Below are 23,157 nucleotides of genomic sequence, written 5' to 3' on the forward strand. Positions count from 1 at the left end.
CTTCATCCTTTTATTTATTTATTTTTTGTTTTTTTGTAATTAATTTATTTTTTATTGGAGGCAAATTATTTTACAATATTATATTGGTTGGTTTTGCCATACATTGACATGAATTCGCCCCGGGTTTACATAAGTTCCCCCTCCTGAACCCCCCTCCCACCTCCCTCCTCCCTTTATCCTCCCTCTGGGTCATCCCCACATGCCAGCCCCGAGCATCCTATAACATGCATTGACCCTGAACTAGTGATTCATTTCACATATGACAACATACGTGTTTCAATGCCATTCTCCCAAATCATCCCACCCTCACCCTCTCCCACAGAGTCCCAAAGACTGATCTATACATCTGTGTCTCTTTTGCTGTCTCGTATACAGGGTTATCATTTGCATCTTTCTAAATTCCATATATATTGCAGCACTGCTTAGAATAGCCAGGACATGGAAGCAACCTAGATGTCCATCTACAGACGAATGGATAAGAAAGTTTTGGTACATATACACAATGGAGTATTACTCAGCCATTTAAAAGAATGCATTTGAATCAGTTCTAATGAGGTGGATGAAACTGGAGCCTATTATACAGAGTGAAGTAAGCCAGAAAGAAAAACACCATTACAGTATACCAACGCATATATATGGAATTTATAAAGATGGAAATGATAACCCTGTATACGAGACAGCAAAAGAGACACAGATGTATAGAACAGTCTTTGGGACTCTGAGGGAGAGGGTGAGGGTGGGATGATTTGGGAGAATGGCATTGAAACATGTATGTTGTCATATGTGGAAAAAAAAGATGTACAATATAAAAAAATAAATCCTTTTCATTACAATATTAAAAAAAAAACTATAGACAGAAATAAAATAATATGGAGAATTCCCTGGTTGCTCAGTGGTTAGGACTCTGTGATTTCACTGCTCAGGATGCAGGTTCAATCCCTGATCAGGGAACTAAGATTCCGGGAACAAGCCTGTGAGATGAGGCCAAAAAAGGTAGTAGTTGAAAGTGTGGAATGGGGAGAAAAAGAACTGGATGAAGCTGATCAAAAAGTATAAACTTCCAGTTGTAAGATAAATACATATTTGGGAGGTAATGTATGACAAGATAAACAGAAATAACAGTGCTGTATGTTATATATGACAGTTGTTACAAGAGTAAATCCTAAGAGTTCTCATCAAAAGGAAGATTTGCTTCTATTTTTGTAATTTTATATCTATATGAGATGATAGATGTTCACAAAACTTCTGGTCATCATTTCATGATGTATATAAGTCAAATCATGCTGTGTTCCCTAAACTTACACAGTGCTGTATGTCAATTACATCTCAATAAAAGCAGAAGAAAAATAAAAGAAAGATAAAAGATATAGGCAAGGCAGAACACAGTGTGCCTTGCACACTATGGTAAGAAATTTAGGTTTTATTCCTAGTGCACAGAGAAGTCGTTAGATTGGTTTTTTAGCAAGGAACTGTCTATCTGATTTACACTTTTTAAGAGATCACTTGATAATATTGTAAAATAATTTGCCTCCAATAAAAAATAAATTAATTACTTAAAAAAAAAGAGATCACTTGACTGCAATGTGGAAAACAGTTTAGAGGCAGACAAGCATAGTGGTGGCATGATCTCAGGATAACAAGTTGCATTACAGTAAATATATTCAGATTTCATTTATGCTTTAAAAAGAAGATGTAGTATGTACTTCTGTATTGTTTAACTTTTTCCAGTAAGAATTCATGCACTCCAACAATAGAAAAAATTAACATAGAAATTTAAACTGAAGAATGTGGTTTGTTTAAGAGGTTGCTGATTAATCATTTGAAATTGAAAACTTTAAGGAATAGAAACACTATAGACATGTCATATTTTATAATTAAGCAGCAAAGTAAGTCAGGAAACAAAACTTAGTAATTGTTAAACCTGGCGGATGAGATAAGAAAGCCTTCTTAAGTGATCAAGGCAAAGAAATAGAGGAAAACAACAGAATGGAAAGACTAGAGATCTCTTCACGAAAATTAGAGATACCAAGAGAACATTTCATGCAAAGATGAGCACAATAAAGGACAGAAACAGTATGGACCTAACAGAAGCAGAAGATATTAAGAAGAGGTAAAGATATTAAGAAGAACTAAACCAAAAAGATCTTCATGACCCAGATAACCACGATGGTGTGATCACTCACCTAGAACCAGACATCCTGGAGTGCGAAGTCAAGTGGGCCTTAGGAAGCATCACTATGAACAAAGCTAGTGGAGGTGATGGAATTCCAGCTGAGCTATTTCAAATCCTAAAAGATGATGCTGTGAAAGTGCTGCACTCAATATGCCAGCAAATTTAGAAAACACAGCAGTGGCCACAGGCCTGGAAAAGCTTGGTTTTCATTCCAATCCCAAAGAAATTAAATGCAAAAGAATGTTCAAACTAATGCACAATTGTACTCATTTTGCACAATAGTAAAGTAATGCTCAAAATTCTCCAAGCCAGCCTTCAACAGTATGTGAACTGAGAACTTCCAGATGTACAAGCTGGATTTAGAAAATGCAGAGGAACAAATTTGGCAACCAAATGGCCAACAGCCATTGGATCATAGAAAAAGCAAGAGAATTCCAGATAAACATCTATTTCTGCTTCACTGACTGTGTTAAAGCCTTTGACTTTGTGTATCACAACAAACTGGAAAATTCTTCAAGAGATAAGAATACGAGATCACCTGACCTGCCTCCTGAGAAATCTGTATGCAGGTCAAAAAGCAACAGTTAGGGACTTCCCTGGTGGTCCAGTGGCTAAGACTCCATCCTCCAAAGGCAGGGGGCATGGGTTCAACTCTTAGTCAGGGAACTAGATCCCACATGTTGCAAGTAAGAGTTTTCATGCCACAACTAAGACCTGGCAAAACCAAATAAATAAATATAAAAATTTAAAAAAAAACATTTAGAACAAGACAAGGAACAATGGATCGGTTCCAAATTGAGAAAGGAGTAGTATGTCAAAGCTGTATATTGTCACCCTGCTTATTTAACTTATATGCAGAGTACATCATGAGAAATGCCAGGCTGGATGAAGCACAAGCTGGAATCAAGATTGCCGGGAGAAATATCAATAATCTCAGATATGCAGATGACACCACCCTTATGGCAGAAAGTGAATAGGAACTAAAGAGCCTCTTGATGAAAGTGAAAAAGCTGGCTTAAAACTCAATATTCAGAAAACTAAGATCATGGCATCCGATCCCATCACTTCATGGCAAATAGATGGGGAAACAATCGAAATAGTGAGAGACTTTATTTTCTTGGGCTCCAAAATTGCTTCAGCCACAAAATTAAAAGACACTTGCTCCTTGGAAGAAAAGCTATGCAAACCTAGGTAGCATATTAAAAAGCAGAGACATTACTTTGCCACCAAAGGTCTGTATAGTAAAAACTGTGGTTCTTCTAGCAGTCACATGTGGATGTGAGACTTGGACCATAAAGAAAGCTGACTGCTGAGGAATTGATGGTTTTGAACTGTGGTGTTGGAGAAGACTCCTGAGAGTCCCTTGGACTGCAAAGAGATCAAATCAATCAACCCTAAAGGAAATCAGCCCTGAACATTCCTTGGAAGGACTGATACTGAAGCTGAAGCTCCAGTATTTTGGCCACCTGATGCGAAGAACTGACTCATCAGAAAAGACCCTGATACTGGGAAAGATTGAACGCAGGAGAAGGGGACGACAGAGGGTGAGATAGTTGGATGGAATCACCAACTCGATTGACATGAGTTTGAGCAAACTCTGGGAGATAGTGAAGGACAGCCTGGCATGCTGCAGTCAATGGGGTCACAAAGAGTCCGACATGACTGAGAGACTGAACTGAACTGGGGGATGGATACATGGGAGTTCATCATACCATCTCCTACTTTTGTAAATGTGTGAAATTTCCAGTAATACAGTTGTATTTTAAATCTTTTTAAGGGATTTGGGGTGGGGAAATTAAGAGAGTTAAAGATAGTTAATTTAGATTTTTTAAAGATAATTTCTTTATTTTAAATTTATTTATTTAAATTGGAGGGTAATTACTTTACAATATTGTATTGGTTTCTAATATAACCTTTAAAGCCATAAACATAGTTCCTAGTGTGAAATATAAAAGATAGTGCATCACTCAAGTAAGAAAAATATGTACAGAAACTATGGTAAAATATTAGATAATGAAGTAGGGATCAAATAAACATGGAGATAAAGTGCTATGTACAGGCTCTGAGAACGAGTTGGCCTAGTACAGGCGGTATAATTCATTACAGGGGTGTGTTGACAGGTATGTAAGTGTTCTCCACATTTGGGGGAGAGGAGGAGTCTTCAAAATCGCATAAAGATTTCGCACATTTACATATTCAGTTCAGTTCAGTCGCTCAGTCGTGTCCAACTCTTTGCAACCCCATGAATCACAGCACGCCAGGCCTCCCTGTCCATCACCAACTCCCAGAGTTCACTCAAACTCATGTCCATCAAGTCGGTGATTCCATCCAGCCATCTCATTCTCTGTCATCCCCTTCTCCTCCCGACCCCAATCCCTCCCAACCTCAGAGTCTTTTCCAGTGAGTCAGCTCTTTGCATGAGGTGGCCAAAGTATTGGAGTTTCAGCTTCAATATCAGTCTTTCCAATGAACACCCAGGACTGATCTCCTTTAGAATGGACTGGTTGGATCTCCTTGCAATCCAAGGGACTCTCAAGAGTCTTCTTCAGCACCACAGTTCAAAAGCATCCATTCTTCGGCGATCAGCTTTCTTCACAGTCCAACTCTCACATCCATACATGACCATGGGAAAAACCATAGCCTTGACTAGACGGACCTTGGTTGGCAAAGTAATGTCTCTGCTTTTTAATATGCTATCTAGGTTGGTCATAACTTTCCTTCCAAGGAGTAAGTGTCTTTTAATTTCATGGCTGCAATCAGCATCTGCAGTGATTTTGGAGTAAAAAAAAAAGTCTGACAATGTTTCCACTGTTTTTCCATCTATTTCCCATGAAGTGATGGGACCAGATGCCATGATCTTTGTTTTCTGAATGTTGAGCTTCAAACCAACCTTTTTACTCTCCTCTTTCACTTTCATCAAGAGGCTTTTTAGTTCCTCTTCACTTTCTGCCATAAGGGTGGTGTCATCTGCATATCTGAGGTTATTGATATTTCTCCCGGCAATCTTGATTCCAGCTTGTGCTTCTTCCAGCCCAGCGTTCTTCATGATGTACTCTGCATATAAGTTAAATAAGCAGGGTGACAATATATAGCCTTGACGTACTCCTTTTCCTATCTGGAACCAGTCTGTTGTTCCATGTCCAGTTCTAACTGTTGCTTCCTGACCTGCATATAGGTTTCTCAAGAGGCAGGTCAGGTGGTCTGGGATTCCCATCTCTTTCAGAATGTTTCACAGTTTATTGTGATCCACACAGTCAAAGGCTTTAGCATAGTCAATGAAGCAGAAATAGATGTTTTGCTGGAACTCTCTTGCTTTCTCCATGATCCAGCAGATGTTGGCAATTTGATCTCTGCTACCTCTGCCTTTTCTAAAACCAGCTTGAATATCTGGAAATTCACGGTTCACGTATTGTTGAAGCCTGGCTTGGAAAAATTTTCAGCATGACTTTACTAGTGTGTGAGATGAGTGCAATTATGTGGTAGTTTGAGCAGTCTTTGGTATTGCCTTTCTTTAGGATTGGAATGAAAACTGACCTTTTCCACTCCTGTGACCACTGCTGAGTTTTCCAAATTTGCTGGCATACATTTCCTCAAAGTAAAGATCAGATCAATGTACTGAATACAAGATTCCGCATTACTTGAGGAAGACATTTGGGTTGAGATAAACCATTAGTCAAAATGCTTTTCTTATCCAGTCATGAAAATATTTAACAGGAAAGATGTGACATAGAAAGATATTAAAAACCTATTATATGCTGGAACCAACAATGTGGTGGATACTCATTTCAACTGATTTTCAAAACAAACCTCCCAGTTAGCCGGACACTCTTCACTGAGAGCCATGGTGGCTTCCTGTTCGACACTGTTTGGGAAGAACCAACAAGGTTCTTCCCAAATCCCGAAATCCTCGTGACATCAAGAAATTAAACCATGATGACTCAGACAGAAAGAGGCAGAATGCAACAGAATGTGTGCTGCATCCTTGAAAAAAAGGGTGCATCAGTCCCTACTGGAACCATGCCAACTGACCACTGACAACACGACTCCTGCTTGTGTCATTTCACTAAGACCCATCACCTGAATAAGAGGGGAGATCCATCAACAACTCGGTGACCATGACACCACCCTGCCCAAAATGGGGTCTCTCAGTCTGGCATTTCAGTCTCTCTTTGGCGAGCACACCTTGGAGCACAGTGACAATGAGAACCAGCGTCAGGGAGGGTGACTTCCCTGGCCATAAAGGTGAGACGTGAATGTCTTTACCTTTATCTTTACCTTTTCTATAAGTTGCAGCAAAAGATCCACTTAAGTGCTTTTGTTTCCAGTCTTCCTTCCAATAAGTTGGCTTAAGCTCAACATTCAGAAAACTAAGATCATGGCATCTGGTCCCATCACTTCATGGCAAAGAGTTTTAGCCTCTGTTTACTTTCATGCAAAAGAACACAACATTTGGATAGAGATGCAGCAGGAGAGAAGGAGAGAGAAAGTGTGCACAGAACCCAGTGGGAATCAACAGATTTCCAGAAAAAGGCCAAATGGGGCTCCAGGAGGGCATGCCAACGGACCAAGCTGAGATGGCTAGGTTAGCATCACCTCGATGTGATAGCTTGGCCAAAAGCACTTCAGCTTAGCCGGGGAGAAGTTGGAAAGAACACATCAGGTAGCATGAAGGGTGAGGCTGATGGAATTGTTGACAAGGAGAAGACAAGAGCTCTGCTCTCCCCGCTCAGTGGAAGCCAAAGACACCACCTTCGGTACCAAGTGCATCCCTGAGTGGCTCCAAATGAACACCAGGAGTCTGGTCTCAGGAGCAGAGGCCATCACGTGGGCAGGGGCATGGCTAGGGCACCAGGAGTCTGAGTTCTTTCAGCATCTACTGGGACTAAGGATATCACCCAGTCTGCAGATTGAGATGAGCAGAGGGATGCTGGGATCGGGGCGGGGTGTTTCCAGATGTGCACTTCCACCCAGGGCCTGACCCCCGCTAGGACACCGGAATGGCCTGAGGAAAGGAGGCTGAACAATGCCCTAACATGGAAACACAGAGGAAAGAGGAGTCAGCTGCTGTCAGTACCTGAAGTTTAGCATCATCCAGCACTTACCTTTCCAGGTCCTCATGTTGTCTAAACCGGAAAGGGAGATTCTTCTAGGCACCACAGTGCCTTCCAGCTTCTTGAGGCTACTGAGCCCTCTGCACAGGAACTGCTCCTTGTGCCGCCATTCAGAGAGATGGCTCGGCTTAGGGGGGCGAGGAGGGGGTGTGTTAGACATCACGTCTAATTCTTTTACCCCATAGGGCAAGGAAACTTGGTTTTGATCTACCTGGATCACAGAATTTAAGGAAGTTTCCCCCAGTGGTAAAGAAAAGTGGTCCCTGGATGGGCCATTGACATTTTTCATCCAGATCAGGGTGGCCTGGGGCCTCATGGAGGGGGCCTCCTGAGACCCATTCCCGGGGTGCGAAGGGCAGGCCAGGCTCCCAGAGGGTGGAGGCTGTGGGCAGTCCACAAAGACGTCGTCAAAGGAAGCCTGCTCCAGTGAGCGCTCTGAGTTTGACCAGCTATCACATCTGGTGGGGAGACTGAGGGAAGAAAAGCACAGACATTTGACTAAAAGGTCACAAGTTCCCAGAGCGGCTGTTGGTACTGCTACACCTTTGGCAGAAGCTTGAAGGAGAAAGCCACCCACCCACTGCAAAGCCATGCTGTAGGGAAAAAAAGGCCATGCTGCCATCGTGCCCCCTCCTCTAATGTCACCATTTTTTTTTAACTTTTATAGTGACATTCCCTCCACATCCCTCAGTGACAGCAACCCCTTGATGCAGGGGGAAAAAAAAGGTTTGTTGATTTTTTTCATCATCTAAGTGGAAGATACAAATGAAAATGCAAGGTTAGAAATGAAAGCCACAACATCAAAATGCCTGAGTCATTCTGTTTGGTATACCACATGCTTCGGTCTTGATAGTGGCTGATAGGGATCTGGCCCTGCCCTGGTGGCAGCAGGAAGTGAGGGGAGCAGAGATACACCCACTAGAAGATGCTACAGCTAAACAGCCTGATTCGCAGTGAGGGCATGGCAGTCACAGAGGCTGCAAAAGGAAGCAGTGTGGGTTCTGCCAATGGAGGGGCACGTGCTAGGAGGCCGGGCGCAGAGGCATACCTGGCGTGGTGCAGTCTTCCCGTCTCACAGTTGGATAGAATCAGATAATCAGGAAGGAAGAGCAACTCTGACTCACTTCTGGTTTCCTCAGTGCTCGGGTCATCTCTTGGCAGGGAGCAGACAGCAGGGTTGGTGAGAAGGGAGCTGGAGGGGGAGGGCTGCACAGAGGAGGGGGCGCGACAACCGCTCTCCATGGAATCTGCAGGACAAATCATTTCCCAGCAGAATGTTTAAGAATGGCTAGAACACAGTTTCTCAGACGGCATCTAAGAGGCCAAATAGAAGATGCAAATCACAGCTGGTGTTTGTACTGATGGAGAAGACCATTTCCCCAAGCTATAAACAACGTCTGGGGAAGAAGGCCGATGTTCCAAGAGTGAAGTGTTGAATCAATTAAGGGCAAAATAAAGCAATCATTCTTGGCCTAAAAATCTGCAGTTAGATAGTCTACACACAGCTTCTTCATGGCCCTCAGCCACAACTCTGCATGCATCACTGTTTATTCACTCAACAAATATACACATATATATGCTTAACAAATATATATATATATATACATATACCTACATATGCATTTGGGCACATGTGCAGGCATACAGATATATACATATATGTCTACTTATGTCTATATAGATACATTCTCTTGCACCTACTATGTGCACGGGACTGTTCTAACTTTGCCAGCCAAGACAAAGACTCTGCCCCCATTGGCATCTACAGCCCACCAGAGGAGAGAGACAAGTAACACATAAAGAGCGGTGTGAATGACTGACCACTAGCGATGTCTAAGGAAAAGGAATGAAAGAAATAAAGTGTTGTGATGGCTGGTAAAGCCCACATTCAGAAACTCCCAATGAAAAGCCTGCTTTTATTTCCCTTTTGAACCAAGTTGGCAGGAATTTAGGATTCCTGAGTCAGAGTGGCCCAGAACTGCCTGGATTCAAGTGCAGACTCTAGCTGTCATGACCTTGGGCAAGTTACCTGCTTGGTCCAAGTTTTCTTCTCTATAAAGTGATTACGCTCAGAGTACCTCTGCCACACAGTTGGTCTGGGGATGAGATGAGCTAATACACAAAAGCATTTAATGGAATTACTGGCCAGGGTACACATGATGTGCTGCCTACCTATGGTTACCAGAGACAGAACCAAACACTCTATGTGAGAAGTCACAATACAGCCCCTTCAGGCTTGGTTCTCAGATGAAGCGGAATCAACCCCTATATCCTCCTCCAAACGAAGGTGGGTGGTGGCTACAGGGAACAAAAAAGGTCATGCGGGATTTGCTGCCCTCCAACTTCAGGCCAGAGCTTTCTGTTTTGTATCTGGTGCCTTACTCATTTCTGCTCCCCTTGGCATGTTGGGAAACATGTTATGTATCTACGTTTTAGCATCACTGCCAAATGAGGAAACAGAAGTCACGTAAGACATGAAACACAAATATGCATCTAATTGTACCGAAGGTAGGGACTAGGTGTGAAGAGTGAGCAGCAAGGCTCTGCTGGGTTGCACAGTGTCTTGACAAATTCAGTGCGACTTTGCAAAGAAACTGTTGCAGCAGGGGCAACAGACTGCCATCATTTCATTTCCTCTTACTCGAGTGTTCTCAAAGTTCAACTAGGTAAATAGCTTCACCTAGTAAGCTTGCCTGCCTCGTGAAAAGAAAAGGACTTCGTTGGCAGGAAGCACACACAGCCTCACGTCTGTTAGAGAGGGATGCAACTCTGACTGTTCTGCGCCACCTAGTGTTAGAATGTGGTTATTTCCATAGAAGACGATAAAGCACCCAGTTAAGGAGAGAAAGGGTGAAGCAACTGTAGGCCATGGGATTCAAGGGTTAGGTTCGGCCTGCTAGGCTAAGAGGCTAAAAGAAACAAAGATTCAAAGTCCATAGTTTGAGGATCAAGGCATGGTGCCAGGAGCTCAACAACAACATCCACGAAGGGGAGTTAATTGCAACCTTAAGTGCATTATAGCCGGTATATTACATAGAAACAGCAGTGTGTGTGTGTGTGTAAAAGAGAGAGCATGAGTGACAGACAAAGAGCCACATGGGTCATTTGCTCTCAGTATATTACATAGAAATGGCAGTGTGTGTGTGTGTGTGTGTAAAAGAGAGAGCATGAGTGACAGACAAAGAGCCACATGGGTCATTTGCTCTCAGTGCCCCAAAATGGTTCAGAGCAAACTTAGAAGTTATTTCTGTTGCGTGACCTTGAGCCACTTGGACATAAGCAGAAACCTTCCCTGCATGTGACAGGAAGCCTACTTCTGTCTTTCTAAAATTTAGCACTGAACAACACAAAAGGCAACAGAAAGCCTGGAGTTCCTAGAATTTTTTTTAAAGACAGCAGTATTTGCTATTTCTTGAAAAACCAGCAGCAGCAGCATGGGGAAAATCAGAGCTGTACAAAACGTCCCCACCCACATTGTGCTTTCGCTGCCTGCGTGTCCTGATGATGGCAAAACCACCGGGTGGCTTTGAAGGCACAAAAGTGGCTTCTCAAGCTCTGCAGGCAGTGCCCGGGCTTTGCCACCCAGTTCCCCCACCCCACCCCCACCCCCGGCACACTTCGGGCCACACCTTTGCCTCAGCCCCCACCCCCCGAATCGGATCTTACCTGCACTGTCCTCCAGGTGGCCGAGGTTGCAGACCTGACTGATGCTATGCACCCACACCTGCATCTCTTCCTCCGTCTTGGCAACCAGATAGAACGTGCGAGACGTGGTTTTGACAATAAACACGAAGTGGTTCTGGAATTCCTTGCGAACGAAGCCTGGGCCCGCATGCTTCCAGACGGCGCACTCGCTGAGGTCGATGGCGCGGATGGGCTTGCTGGCACGCTGACTGCGGTAGTACTCCAGCACGTCGCGGTCGCCACTCAGCCGGCCCCGCCGCAGCACGAACCAGCGCCGGCGCCAGGCCTGCAGGAGAGGCAAGCGGACATCAGCCTCCAAGACAGGAAGCCTTGGAGCCTGCTCGGCCTCTTCCACTTTTCCCGTTGGCCACCGTGGCTGGGGGTAGCCATAGGAGTGATGCCTCCAGGTCGAGTAGAAATATGCACTTATCACAAAGGCATGCAACACAAGTTTACAGGCACCCATGCTTTAAAAAAATTTAGGGACTTCCCTGGTGGTCCAGTGGATAAGACTCCGAGTTCCCAAGTTTGGGATCGCAAGTTTGATCCCTACTCCGGGAACTAGATCCCACAAGCCACAACTAAGTGTTCTCACCCCACAACTAAGACCCAGCACAGCCAAATAAAAAAAAAAAAAGAAAACTTTAATAGTGAAGGGCAGGAAGGAAGCTTTCTTACCCCTATATACCTCAATCCAGTGCGACCTAACCTAGACGTTGAACTTGTAGAGGATTACTCAACAAGAAAGGGAAAATCTTACACACTGGTGAGGAGAGCAGATTATCATTAGCTTAAGTTAATGATTGCCTAAATTGTAGAAATGGATGTAAACTCGAGGGAGGGTGGAAGGATCAGAAAATGTAAGTAAAAGAAAATCAGTACTGTGAAGTAGAGAGATGGGTAGTGCCAGCAATTCTTTACAGATGTTTTATCATAAAGCGGAAGACACTTCTGCAACCACCTCCTAGGTCAGTATTCCTCCATCAAGGAACTGAGATGCCCTCGGAGACATCTGAAGATAGCCCTGTGCTGCCAGTCAAGAAGGCTGGGGGCATGGAGGGGGGTGGTGCACACTGTCTGGCCTAAAGCGATCCTCTGTGCCCTCTTGAGAAACACCATAATAGGAAGGAACTTCCCTTAGTGCTATAGGAATCTGGGAAACAGCTAAATCTTGAGGTCAGATGATTAGGCAAAGTTGAGTCCAGGCTCAAAAAAGAAAAGAAACCAGAGCGGAAATAGGGCAGGCTGCTCTGCAGGCCGCTGCAGTGTCATTTGGGCCTGACACATTGAGAAGGCCACCAGCTTTGGCTTTGACTAGGGGGTCAGGGCGAGGGGAGAGAAGCCCCATGTGGGGTGTTCTCAGCTCCCTCCCTGCCCAGGAGCTGCAAGATATGAGGCAACAGAGAATTGGATGAGGCACTGAATGGCGGATATGACCTGCAATCAGGGCTCAGAATGGAAAGCCCCTTTGACGCTGGGTGAGAGGCAGAATCAGAAGGGGGGTGGGCGAGCGGTCACCCCACGTGAGGTTCGGACAGGAAAAAGGAAAAAGAACCTAGCAGGTAAGGGTCTGCCTTTAGGGGTGGTGGTAGAAAGTGAAGAGGAACTCAAAAGCCTCTTGATAAAAGTGAAAGAGGAGAGTGAAAATGTTGGCTTGAAGCTCAACATTCAGAAGACAAAGATCATGGCATCTGGTCCCATCACTTCACGGGAAATAGATGGAAAAACAGTGGAAACAGTGTCAGACTTTATTTTTTGGGCTCCAAAATCACTGCAGATGCTGATTGCAGCCATGAAATTAAAAGACGCTTGCTCCTTGGAAGGAAAGTTATGACCAACCTGGATAGTATATTAAAAAGCAGAGACATTACTTTGCCAACCAAGGTCTGTCTAGTCAAGGCTATGGTTTTTCCTGTGATCATGTATGGATGTGAGATTTGGACTGTGAAGAAGGCTGATCGCCAAAGAATTGATGCTTTTGAACTGTGGTGTTGGAGAAGACTCTTGAGAGTCCCTTGGACTGCAAGGAGGTCCAACCAGTCCATTCTAAAGGAGATCCATCCTGGGTGTTCATTGGAAGGACTGATGCTAAAGCTGAAACTGCAATACTTTGGCCACCTCATGCGATGAGTTGACTCACTGGAAAAGACTCTGATGTTGGGAAAGGTTGAGGGTGGGAGGAGAAGGGGACGACAGAGGATGAGATGGCCGGATGGCATCACCGACTCGATGGACATGAGTTTGAGTGAACTCCGGGGGTTGGTGATGGACAGGGAGGCCTGGCGTGCTGTGATTCATGGGGTGGCGGAGAGTCGGACACGACTGAGTGACTGAACTGAACTAAACTGAAAGCACTCAGGAGACATCTGGCCCCTTGGAAGAGTGATGAAGCAGTGTAATTAAGTGTTTGTTTTTAAGACGACAGAAATAACAGCATTTGTGTAGGCTTAGGTATTGGGAGGGGGTATTAGAGCGCAGACACACTGAAATCATAATCACAAAAACTAGTTGATCTGATCATATGGACCACAGCCCTGTCTAACTCAATGAAACTAAGCCATGCCGTGTGGGGCCACCCAAGACGGAAGGGTCATGGTGGGGAGGCTTGAAGGAATGTGGTCCACTGAAGAAGGGAATGGCAAACCACTTCAGTATACTTGCCTTGAGAACCCCATGAACAGTATCAAAAGGCAAAATGATAGGATACTGAATGAGGAACTAGGTCGGTAGTTGCCCAATATGCTACTGGAGATCAGTGGAGAATTAACTCCAGAAAGAATGAATGGATGGAGCCAAAGCGAAACAAATATTGAGTTGTGGATGTGACTGGTGATAGAAGCAGGGTCCGCTGTAAAGAGCAATATTGCATAGGAACCTGGAATGTTAGGTCCATGAATCAAGGCAAATTAGAAGTGGTCAAACAGGAGATGACAAGAATGAATGTAGACATTCTAGGAATCAGTGAACTAAAATGGACTGGAATGGGTGAATTTAACTCAGATGACCATTATATCTACTACTGTGGGCAGGAATCCCTTAGAAGAAATGGAGTAGCCATCATGGTCAACAAAAGAGTCCGAAATGCAGTACTTGGATGCAATCTTAAAAACGACAGAATGATTTCTGTTCGTTTCCAAGACAAACCATTCAACATTACAGTAATCCAAGTCTATGCCCCAACCAGTAATGCTGAAGAAGCCGAAGTTGAACAGTTCTATGAAGACCTACAAGAACTTTTAGAACTAACACCCAAAAAAGATGTCCTTTTCATCATAGGGGACTGGAATGCAAAAGTAGGAAGTCAAGAAACACCTGGAGTAACAGGCAAATTTGGCCTTGGAGCACGGAATGAAGCAGGGCAAAGGCTAATAGAGTTTTGCCAAGAGAACGCACTGGTCATAGCAAACAACCTCTTCCAACAACACAAGAGAAGACTCTACACATGGACATCACCAGATGGTCAACACTGAAATCAGATTGATTATATTCTTTGCAGCCAAAGATGGAGAAGCTCTATACAGTTAGCAAAAACAAGACCAAGAGCCGACTGTGGCTCAGAACATGAACTCCTTATTGCCAAATTCAGACTTAAATTGAAGAAAGTAGGGAAAACCACTAGACCATTCAGGTATGACCTAAATCAAATCCCTTATGATTATACAGTGGAAGTAAGAAATAGATTTAAGGGTCTAGATCTGATAGATAGAGTGCCTGATGAACTCTGGACAGAGGTTCGTGACATTGTACAGGAGACAGGGACCAAGACCATCCCCATGGAAAAGAAATGCAAAAAAGCAAAATGACTGTCTGAGGAGGCCTTACAAATAACTGTGAAAAGAAGAGAAGCAAAAAGCAAAGGAGAAAAGGAAAGATATAAGCATCTGAATGCAGAGTTCCAAAGAATAGCAAGGAGAGATAAGAAAGCCTTCCTCAGCGATCAATGCAAAGAAATAGAGGAAAACAACAGAATAGGAAAAACAAGAGATTTCTTCAAGAAAATTAGAGATTCCAAGGGAACATTTCATGCAAAGATGGGCTCGATAAAGGACAGAAATGGTATGGACCTAACAGAAGCAGACGATATTAAGAAGAGGTGGCAAGAATACACAGAACTGTACAAAAAAGATCTTCACGACGAAGATAACCACGATGGCGTGATCACTCACCTGGAACCAGACATATTGGAATGTGAAGTCAAGTGGGCCTTAGAAAGTATCACTACGAACAAAGCTAGTGAAGGTGATGGAATTCCAATTGAGCTATTTCAAATCCTGAAAGATGATGCTGTGAAAGTGCTGCACTCAATATGCCAGCAAATTTGGAAAACTCAGCAATGGCCACAGGACTGGAAAAGGTCAGTCTTCATTCCAATCCCAAAGAAAGACAATGCCAAAGAATGCTCAAACTACCACACGATTGCACTCATCTCACACGCTAGTAAAGTCATGCTCAAAATTCTCCAAGCCAGGCTTCAGCAATATGTGAATCGTGAACTTCCAGATGTTCAAGCAGGTTTTAGAAAAGGCAGAGGCACCAGAGATCAAATTGCCAACATCCTCTGGATCATGAGAAAGAAAGAGAGTTCCAGAAAAACATCTATTTCTGCTTCATTGACTATGCCAAGGCCTTTGACTGTGTGGATCACAATAAACTGTAGAACATTCTGAAAGAGATGGGAATCCCAGACCACCTGACCTGCCTCTTGAGAAACCTGTATGCAGGTCAGGAAGCAAAACTTAGAACTAGACATGGAACAACAGACTGGTTCCAAATAGGAAAAGGAGTACATCAAGGTTGTATATTGTCACCCTGCTTATTTAACTTATATGCAGAGTACATCATGAGGAACGCTGGGCTGGAAGAACCCCAAGCTGGAATCAAGATTGCCGGGAGAAATATCAATAACCTCAGATATGCAGATGGCACCACCCTTATGGCAGAAAGTGAAGAGGAACTCAAAGGCCTTTTGATGAAAGTGAAAGAGGAGAGTGTAAAGGTTGGCTTGAAGCTCAACATTCAGAAAACGAAGATCATGGCATCTGGTCCCATCACTTCATGGGAAATAGATTGGGAAACAGTGTCAGACTTTATTTTTTGGGGCTCCAAAATCACTTTGGATGCTGATTGCAGTCATGAAATTAAAAGACGCTTACTCCTTGGAAGGAAAGTTATGACCAGCCTAGATAGCATATTAAAAAGCAGAGACATTACTTTGCAAACCAAGGTCCGTCTAGTCAAGGATCTGGTTTTTCCCGTGGTCATATATGGATGTGAGAGTTGGACTGTGAAGAAAGCTGATCGCCGAAGAATTGATGCTTTTGAACTGTGGTGCTGGAGAAGACTCTTGAGAGTCCCTTGGATTGCAAGGAGATCCAACCAGACCATTCTAAAAGAGATCAATCCTGGGTGTTAATTGGAAGGACTTATGCTAAAGCTGAAACTCCAATACTTTGGCCACCTCATGCGACGAGTTGACTCACTGGAAAAGAGTCTGATGCTAGGAGGGATTGGGGGTAGGAGGAGACGGGGACGGCAGAGAATGAGATGGCTGGATGGCATCACCGACTCGATGGACATGAGTTTGATGAACTCCGGGAGTTGGTGATGGACAGGGAGTCCTGGCGTGCTGTGGTTCATAGGGTCGCAAAGAGTCGGCTACGACTGAGCAACTGAACTGAACTGATGGGAGTGACAGTAGAAGAAGCATTAATGATGCGAGACTTTTCTGCCACAAAAACCTGGGACTGGATAGCGTGGAGTCCCTGACCATGAGAGGAAGCTCCAGCGTCACTGTCAGGATGAGAGAACGCCCTGGGGCACCAGGGGTACCCCAAACTTTCCAAAGGCCACTTTGGTAGGGAAATGTGAAGAGGAACTTTGTCATACTTCCCAAAAAATGTTTCTAAAAGAGGAAGTCAAAGTGGAGGCTGAAACAAGTTTCAAGTTAACTGCTTTTTGTTTTGTAGAAACCCATTTCTTAGCCTTGAATAACAGTGTTGGTGGGCTGGGGCTAGGGAACATGATTAGGGCTCTCCAAGTAGCTGGGGTGCTGAGAGAGGGGGAAGAGATGAAACGGGAAGATTTCAACCCCATGAAGGAGCACTCTGCTAGGAGAAGGACACAACGTTCATTCAGCAATTATCTGTTGACATCCTAACAGGCTTGCCAGTGGGCAGACATGAGGGGAATGGAGGTGAACCAGCCATTGAACAGGCCCTGCCACTCAGTCTCTGGGCAACAGAGGAAATGGGCACATGAATAAACAGACAATTGCTGTCAGCAAGATCAGTGCTATGATAAGGGAGAGCTAAGATGCTATGGGCATACCCAAGAGACCTCCCTCAGGAAGATATGGTGGCCAAACTGAAAGTGAAGAAGGGCCAAGGATGCAGCCACATCCAGTACAGTCTGTGTGCGAAACTTACCAGCACACCCTCCCTTGAGTTGTTAAGTCTCTGCCCAAGACTTGTGATAATATAAAAGCTGAAATGATACTTTCTTGGAGCATTTTACTAAGTAGGTAGGACCAGGCTTCTAGAAGTGAAAGAAGCATGACAAAGACCCTTAAAAAGCAGTCAGCCAGCACTGAAGTGAAGCTTTTCACAGGGACATTGTTCTGCAAGGAACTTATTGAAAGGACTCAGGGGTCAAGCTGAAGACACTCCCACTGGAGAAAGCTGGAGAAATTTGGGCTTTAATAAATTGTAATAATCACAGTGGCTTGAAATCCATCAAATATATTTAAACCTGAGAGTTCATCGTGATATTAAAAAAGAAAAAGAATGTGTCATCCTCAGAGCAGGTGAGGGAACCACTTCATGATCTTTTCACAAATGTATGCTGACTAATAAAGGAAAACCAATGATACAATTAGAATCTCACCATTTTGCTTGCCACAGTGCATTCGCAAGCAGTGGTATTCACCCTCAACAGTTGCTAACTTACGAAGAGGAACAAGCAAATGTGAAAGATCCACCCACCAAGCTAGATGGTGGGAAATTCTGTGGTCAAAGGCCCAGGTTCTTCAACAGATAAATGACAAGAAAAAGAAGGACTGAGAAGATCTATGGAGTAAATGAATCTTACGAGATAAATCAAAAATTTCCTGTGGGCTTATTTTTTATTGAGGTGTAGTTTATTTCTGGTTTTCTGTTAATTTCAAGTGTATGGCACACAGATTCAGCCACACACACACACACACACACACACACACACACACACATATATATATATATATATTCTTTTTCAGATTCGTTTACATTACACATTATTATTAATACAAGATATTGAATATAGTTCCCTATACTATACAGTAGATCTTTGTTTCTTTTATGTATAGTAGTCCAGATCTGCTAATCTCAAACTCCTAATTTATCCCTCTCCTGCCTTATCCCCTTTGGTAACCATAAGTTTGTTTTTTATGTCTCAGTCTGTTTCTGTTTTGTAAATAAGGTCATTTGTATCATTTGTTTAGATTCCACATATAAGTGATGTCATATTATATTTGTCTGTCTTTTTATGACTTCCTTCACTTACTATGATAATCACTAGGTCCATTCATGTTGCCACAAATTGCATTGTGGCACTCTTTTTATGCCTGAGTAGTATTCCTTTGTATTATTGTGTCTAGGGGATGCCCTTTTGAGTAATAAAAATATTACAGAATGCAAAGAAGAGATGTGTCTTCATGTCAGGATAGTAGTCACATATGGGGAACAGGAGTAGGTTGTGGTTCAGATGGGGTACATGATGGGGCTCCAGCAGTGGGTGGCAAAGTTATTTTTCAAGCGGTTGGTGGTTACAAGGGGAGTGTGTGGTCACCTAAGAATAATTCCTAAAGCTAAACATTTGCCCTATGTGGTTTGCTATATTTGTGTTTTCTATGACAATAAAAAGGATTTTAAAACAATTCCTCTGGACAGGGCATGTTCACGGATGCATTCACTGTGTGCCAGGCATGGGAGGGGCCGTTGGCTCTTCCCATGGGAAGAGGTTCGCATTTCACAAGGGCAGGATTGCAAACTCCACAGCAAAACTTTGTCACTTTGAAAGTAACTTGTAAAATGACATGGGATTGTTGGCTGCCAGGGCACCAGGCATCACATCCCTCCACTGTACCCCTCTGGACTCTGAGGGCTCCTCTAGCTCTAGCCATGAAGGATGTATTTCCCATCAGCCTTTCCTGCCACAGCCACTAAGGTGACTCATTACCACCCTACCAGCATTATCTCCACAACAAAACCCTGCAACATCCAGCAACATTGTGAAAAAGTGTTTGTGCTCGTTTCTCAGATGTGAAGGAGGTGAAACCGAACTCCTCTAGAAAGCTGTGATGGAGATCACAGACCTGTTGATTTGCCTGGAATTGGTTGGGGAATAACTGGATCTAATCCCTCTGATAATGAAAGCTATGTGCTGTCTTTAACCATCTTAGCCAATCCAACTTGCTGATTCTGTTTACAAACACCTGCTGGTTGGTTTCTTGATAGAAAGGGACATCCAGGTTAAACAAAGGTGCAAACAATTGCAAGGCTGAGTCAGGCACTGTGCAATGGCAGCCTTGGTTATCCAGGGAAGAAGGACTGAGACTCAAATCTGAATTTCCCTGTTATGGACTGAAGTGTTACCTGCCTCAAAATTCCAATGTTGAAGTCCTAGTGCTCAGCACCTCAGAAGGTAACCTTATTTGGAGACAGGGTCTTTACAGAAGTAATCCAGTTAAAATAAGGTCCTTGGTGTAGTCCTAATGTAATATGACATGCACATTTATAAAAGGGGACACTTGGAGATGCAGACATGCATGGAGGAAAGATGATGTGAAGACTCAGGGCACAGACAGCCTCTCCAATCCCAGGAGAAAGGCCTGGAACACACACTCCTTCATGGCCATCAGGAGGAACCAACACTCCCCATGCCTGGATCGTGGACTTCTGGCCTCCATGACTGGGAGATGATACGTTTCTGTGGCTTAAAACTACCCAGTTTGTGGTACTCTTACAGCAGCCCCAGGAACCTAAGATATTCCCCCACTATTATTCTGCATCTGAACCACCTGAGAGAACTTCCACTTCCAGCCACATTGGTGTACTTAGTCCTGAACTTGCCCCCACCCACAAAACCAACTAGAAAACTAGGCCAAATATATGAATTCAATGACTTCTGACATAGAGCAGCGTCAGCTGTGGTGTATAGGAGAAGAGAACAATGTGGCTGAGTCTCAGACTCTAGCATTCTAGCTCACAGCCTGTAAGCCTGTTTCTAGCTGATGGTATAGGGAAGGGACTCCCAACAGACCACAGCAATCTGGCCAAGTTGAGAAAGACAGTTCAGCATTCTGGAGGGTTGAGGTAGCTGGGAATCAGTAGGGAAAGGGACCAAAGACAAGGGTATTGGGTAAAGAGCTCCTGAAGTCCACATGGGAATTCCTTTATGGGACTGTGGCTGAATACTAACACCCCATGTTAAGTTCAGTCATTCAATTGTGTCCGACTCTTTGAGACCCCATGGACTGCAGCATGTCAGGCCTCCCTGTCCTTCACCATCTCCCAGAGCTTGCTCAAACTCATGTCCATCAAGTCGGTGATGCCATCCAACTATCTCATCCTCTGTCATCCCCTGCTCCTCCCACCTTCAATCTTTCCCAGCATCAGGGTCTTTTCCAATGAGTCAGCTCTTCGCATCAGGTGGCCAAAGTACTAGAGTTTCAGCTTCAGCATCAGTCCTAATGAATTTTCAGGACTGATTTCCTTTAGGATAGACTGGTTTGATCTCCTTACAGTCCAAGGGACTCTCAAGAGTCTTCTCCAACACCACAGCTCAAAAGCATCAGTTCTTCGGCGCTCAGCTATCTTTATGGTCCAGCTCTCACATCCATATGTGACTACTGGAAAAACCATAGTTTTGACCAGACACACCTTTGTAGGCAAAGTAATGTCTCTGCCTTTTAATATGCTGTCTAGGGTGGTCATAGCTTTTCTTCCAAGGAGCATGGGTCTTTTAATTTCGTGGCTGTAAGTCACCATCTGCAGTGATTTTGGAGCCTAAAATAATAAAGTCTCTCACTGTTTCCATTGTTTTCCCATCTATTTGTCATGAATTGATGGGACCTAATGCCATGATTTTTGTTTTTTGAATGCTGAGTTTTAAGCCAGCTTTTTGACTCTCCTCTTTCACTTCCATCAAGAGGCTCTATAGTTCCTCTTCATTTTCTGCAATAAGGGTTGTGTCATCTGTGTTTCTGAGGTTATTGATATTTCTCCTGACAATCTTATTCCAGCTCGTGCTTCATCCAGCCCCAGCATTTCTCATGATGTACTCTGCATATAAGTTAAATATAACAGGGTGACAATATCAGCCTCCTTTCCTAATTTGGAACCAGTCCATTGTTCCATGTCTGGTTCTAACTGTTGCTTCTTAACCTGCATATAGATTTCTCAGGAGGCAGGTAAGGTAGTCTGGTATTCCCATTTCCTGAGGAATTTTCCACAGTTTGTTGTGATCCACACAGTCAAAGGCTTTGGTATAGTCAATGAAGCAGATGTTTTTTCTGGAATTCTCTTACTTTTTCAATGATCCCACGGCTGTTGGCAATTTGATCTCTGGTTCCTCTGCCTTTTCTAAATCCAACTTGAACATCTGGAAGTTCTCAGTTCATGTCCTGTTGAAATTTGGCTTGGAGAATTTTGAGAATTACTTTGCTAGCATGTGATGAGTGCAACTTGTACATTCTTTGCTATTGCCTTTCTTTGGGATTGGAATGAAAACAGCTTTTCCAATCCTGTAGCCACTGCTGAGTTTTCCAAATTTGCTGGCATACTGAGTGCAGCACTTTCACAGTATCATCTTTTAGGATTTGAAACAACTCAGCTGGAATTCCATCACCTCCACTAGCTTTGTTCATAGTGATGCTTCCTAAGGCCCACATGACTTCTCACTCCAGGATGTCTGGCTCTAGGTGAATGTGAGTGATCACGCCATCGTGATTATCTGGGTCATGAAGATCTTTTTTGTACAGTTCTTCTGTGTATTCTTGCCACCTCTTCTTAATATCTTCTGCTTCTGTTAGGTCCGTACTGTTACTGTCCTTTATTGTGCCCATCTTTGCATGAAATGTTCCATTGGTATCTCTAATTTTCTTGAAGAGATCTCTAGATTTTCCAGTGCTATTGTTTTCCTCTATTTCTTTGCATTGATCACTGAGGAAGGCTTTTTTATCTCTCCGTGCTATTCTTTGGAACTCTGCATTCAGATGGGTATATCTTTCCTTTTCTCCTTTGCCTTTAATGTCTCTTCTTTCATCAGCTATTTGTAAGGCCTCCTCAGACAATCATTTTGCATTTTTGCATTTCTTTTTCTTGGGATTGTCTTGATCACTGCCTCCTATATAATATCGTGAACCTCCATCCATAGTTCTTCAGACACTATGTCTATCAAATCTAATCTCTTGAACCTCATTGTCACTTCCACTGAAGGGACTTAATTTAGGTCATACCTGAATGGTCTAGTGATTTTCCCTACTTTCTTCAATTTAAGCCTGAATTTGGCAATAAGGAGTTCATGATCTGAGCCACAGTCAGCTCCCAGTCTTGTTTTTACTGACTCTATAGAGCTTCTTCATCTTTGGCTGCAAAGAGTATAATCAGTCTGATTTTGGTATTGACCATCTGGTCATGTTCATGTGTAGAGTCTTCTCTTGTGTTATTGGAAGAGGGTGTTTGCTATGACTAGTGCATTCTCTTGGAAAAACTCTTTTAGCTTTTGCTCTGCTTCATTTTGTACTCCAAGGCCAAAGTTGCCTGTTACTCCAGGTATCTCTTGACTTCCTACTTTTGCATTCCAATACCCTATCATGAAAAGGACATCTTTTTTTTGGTGTTAGTTCTAGAAGGTCTTGTAGGTCTTCAAAGAACCATTCAATTTCAGCTTTTTCAGCATTAGTGGTTGGGGCATAGACTAGGATTACTGGGATATTGAAAGTTGCCTTAGAAATGAACAGAGATCATTCTGTCATTTTTGAGATTGCCCCCAAGTACTGTTTTTCAGACTCTTGTTGACTGTGAGGGCTACTCCATTTCTTCTAAGGGATTCCTGCCCACAGTAGTAGATATAATGGTCATCTGAGTTAAATTCACCCATCCAAGTCCATTTTAGTTCACTGATTCCTAAAATGTCGATGTTCACTCTTGCCAT

The 23,157-nt window shown here is 43.5% G+C and overlaps 1 protein-coding gene across 4 annotated transcripts in view; it reads right to left on the reverse strand.

The window, feature by feature from the left end:
• GAB3 (GRB2 associated binding protein 3) overlaps positions 1–23,157 on the reverse strand; it is an 89,147-nt gene that overhangs the window by 45,434 nt on the left and 20,556 nt on the right. For 3 of the 4 annotated variants that reach the window (XM_088833661.1, XM_088833663.1, XM_055438669.2), the window contains exons 2-4: positions 10,951–11,254; positions 8,333–8,531; positions 7,276–7,754 (exon numbers count right to left, since the gene is read on the reverse strand). In XM_088833661.1, coding sequence (XP_088689787.1) covers positions 7,276–7,754; positions 8,333–8,531; positions 10,951–11,254 — 982 coding nt within the window. The remainder of the gene's footprint in view (positions 1–7,275; positions 7,755–8,332; positions 8,532–10,950; positions 11,255–23,157) is intronic. The other variant, XM_088833662.1, reaches the window with a different exon arrangement.

Source organism: Moschus berezovskii, chromosome X (genome assembly GCF_049115385.1).
Source record: "Moschus berezovskii isolate FMDL1 chromosome X, NW_MosBer_1.0, whole genome shotgun sequence".
Lineage (NCBI taxonomy): Eukaryota > Metazoa > Chordata > Mammalia > Artiodactyla > Moschidae > Moschus > Moschus berezovskii.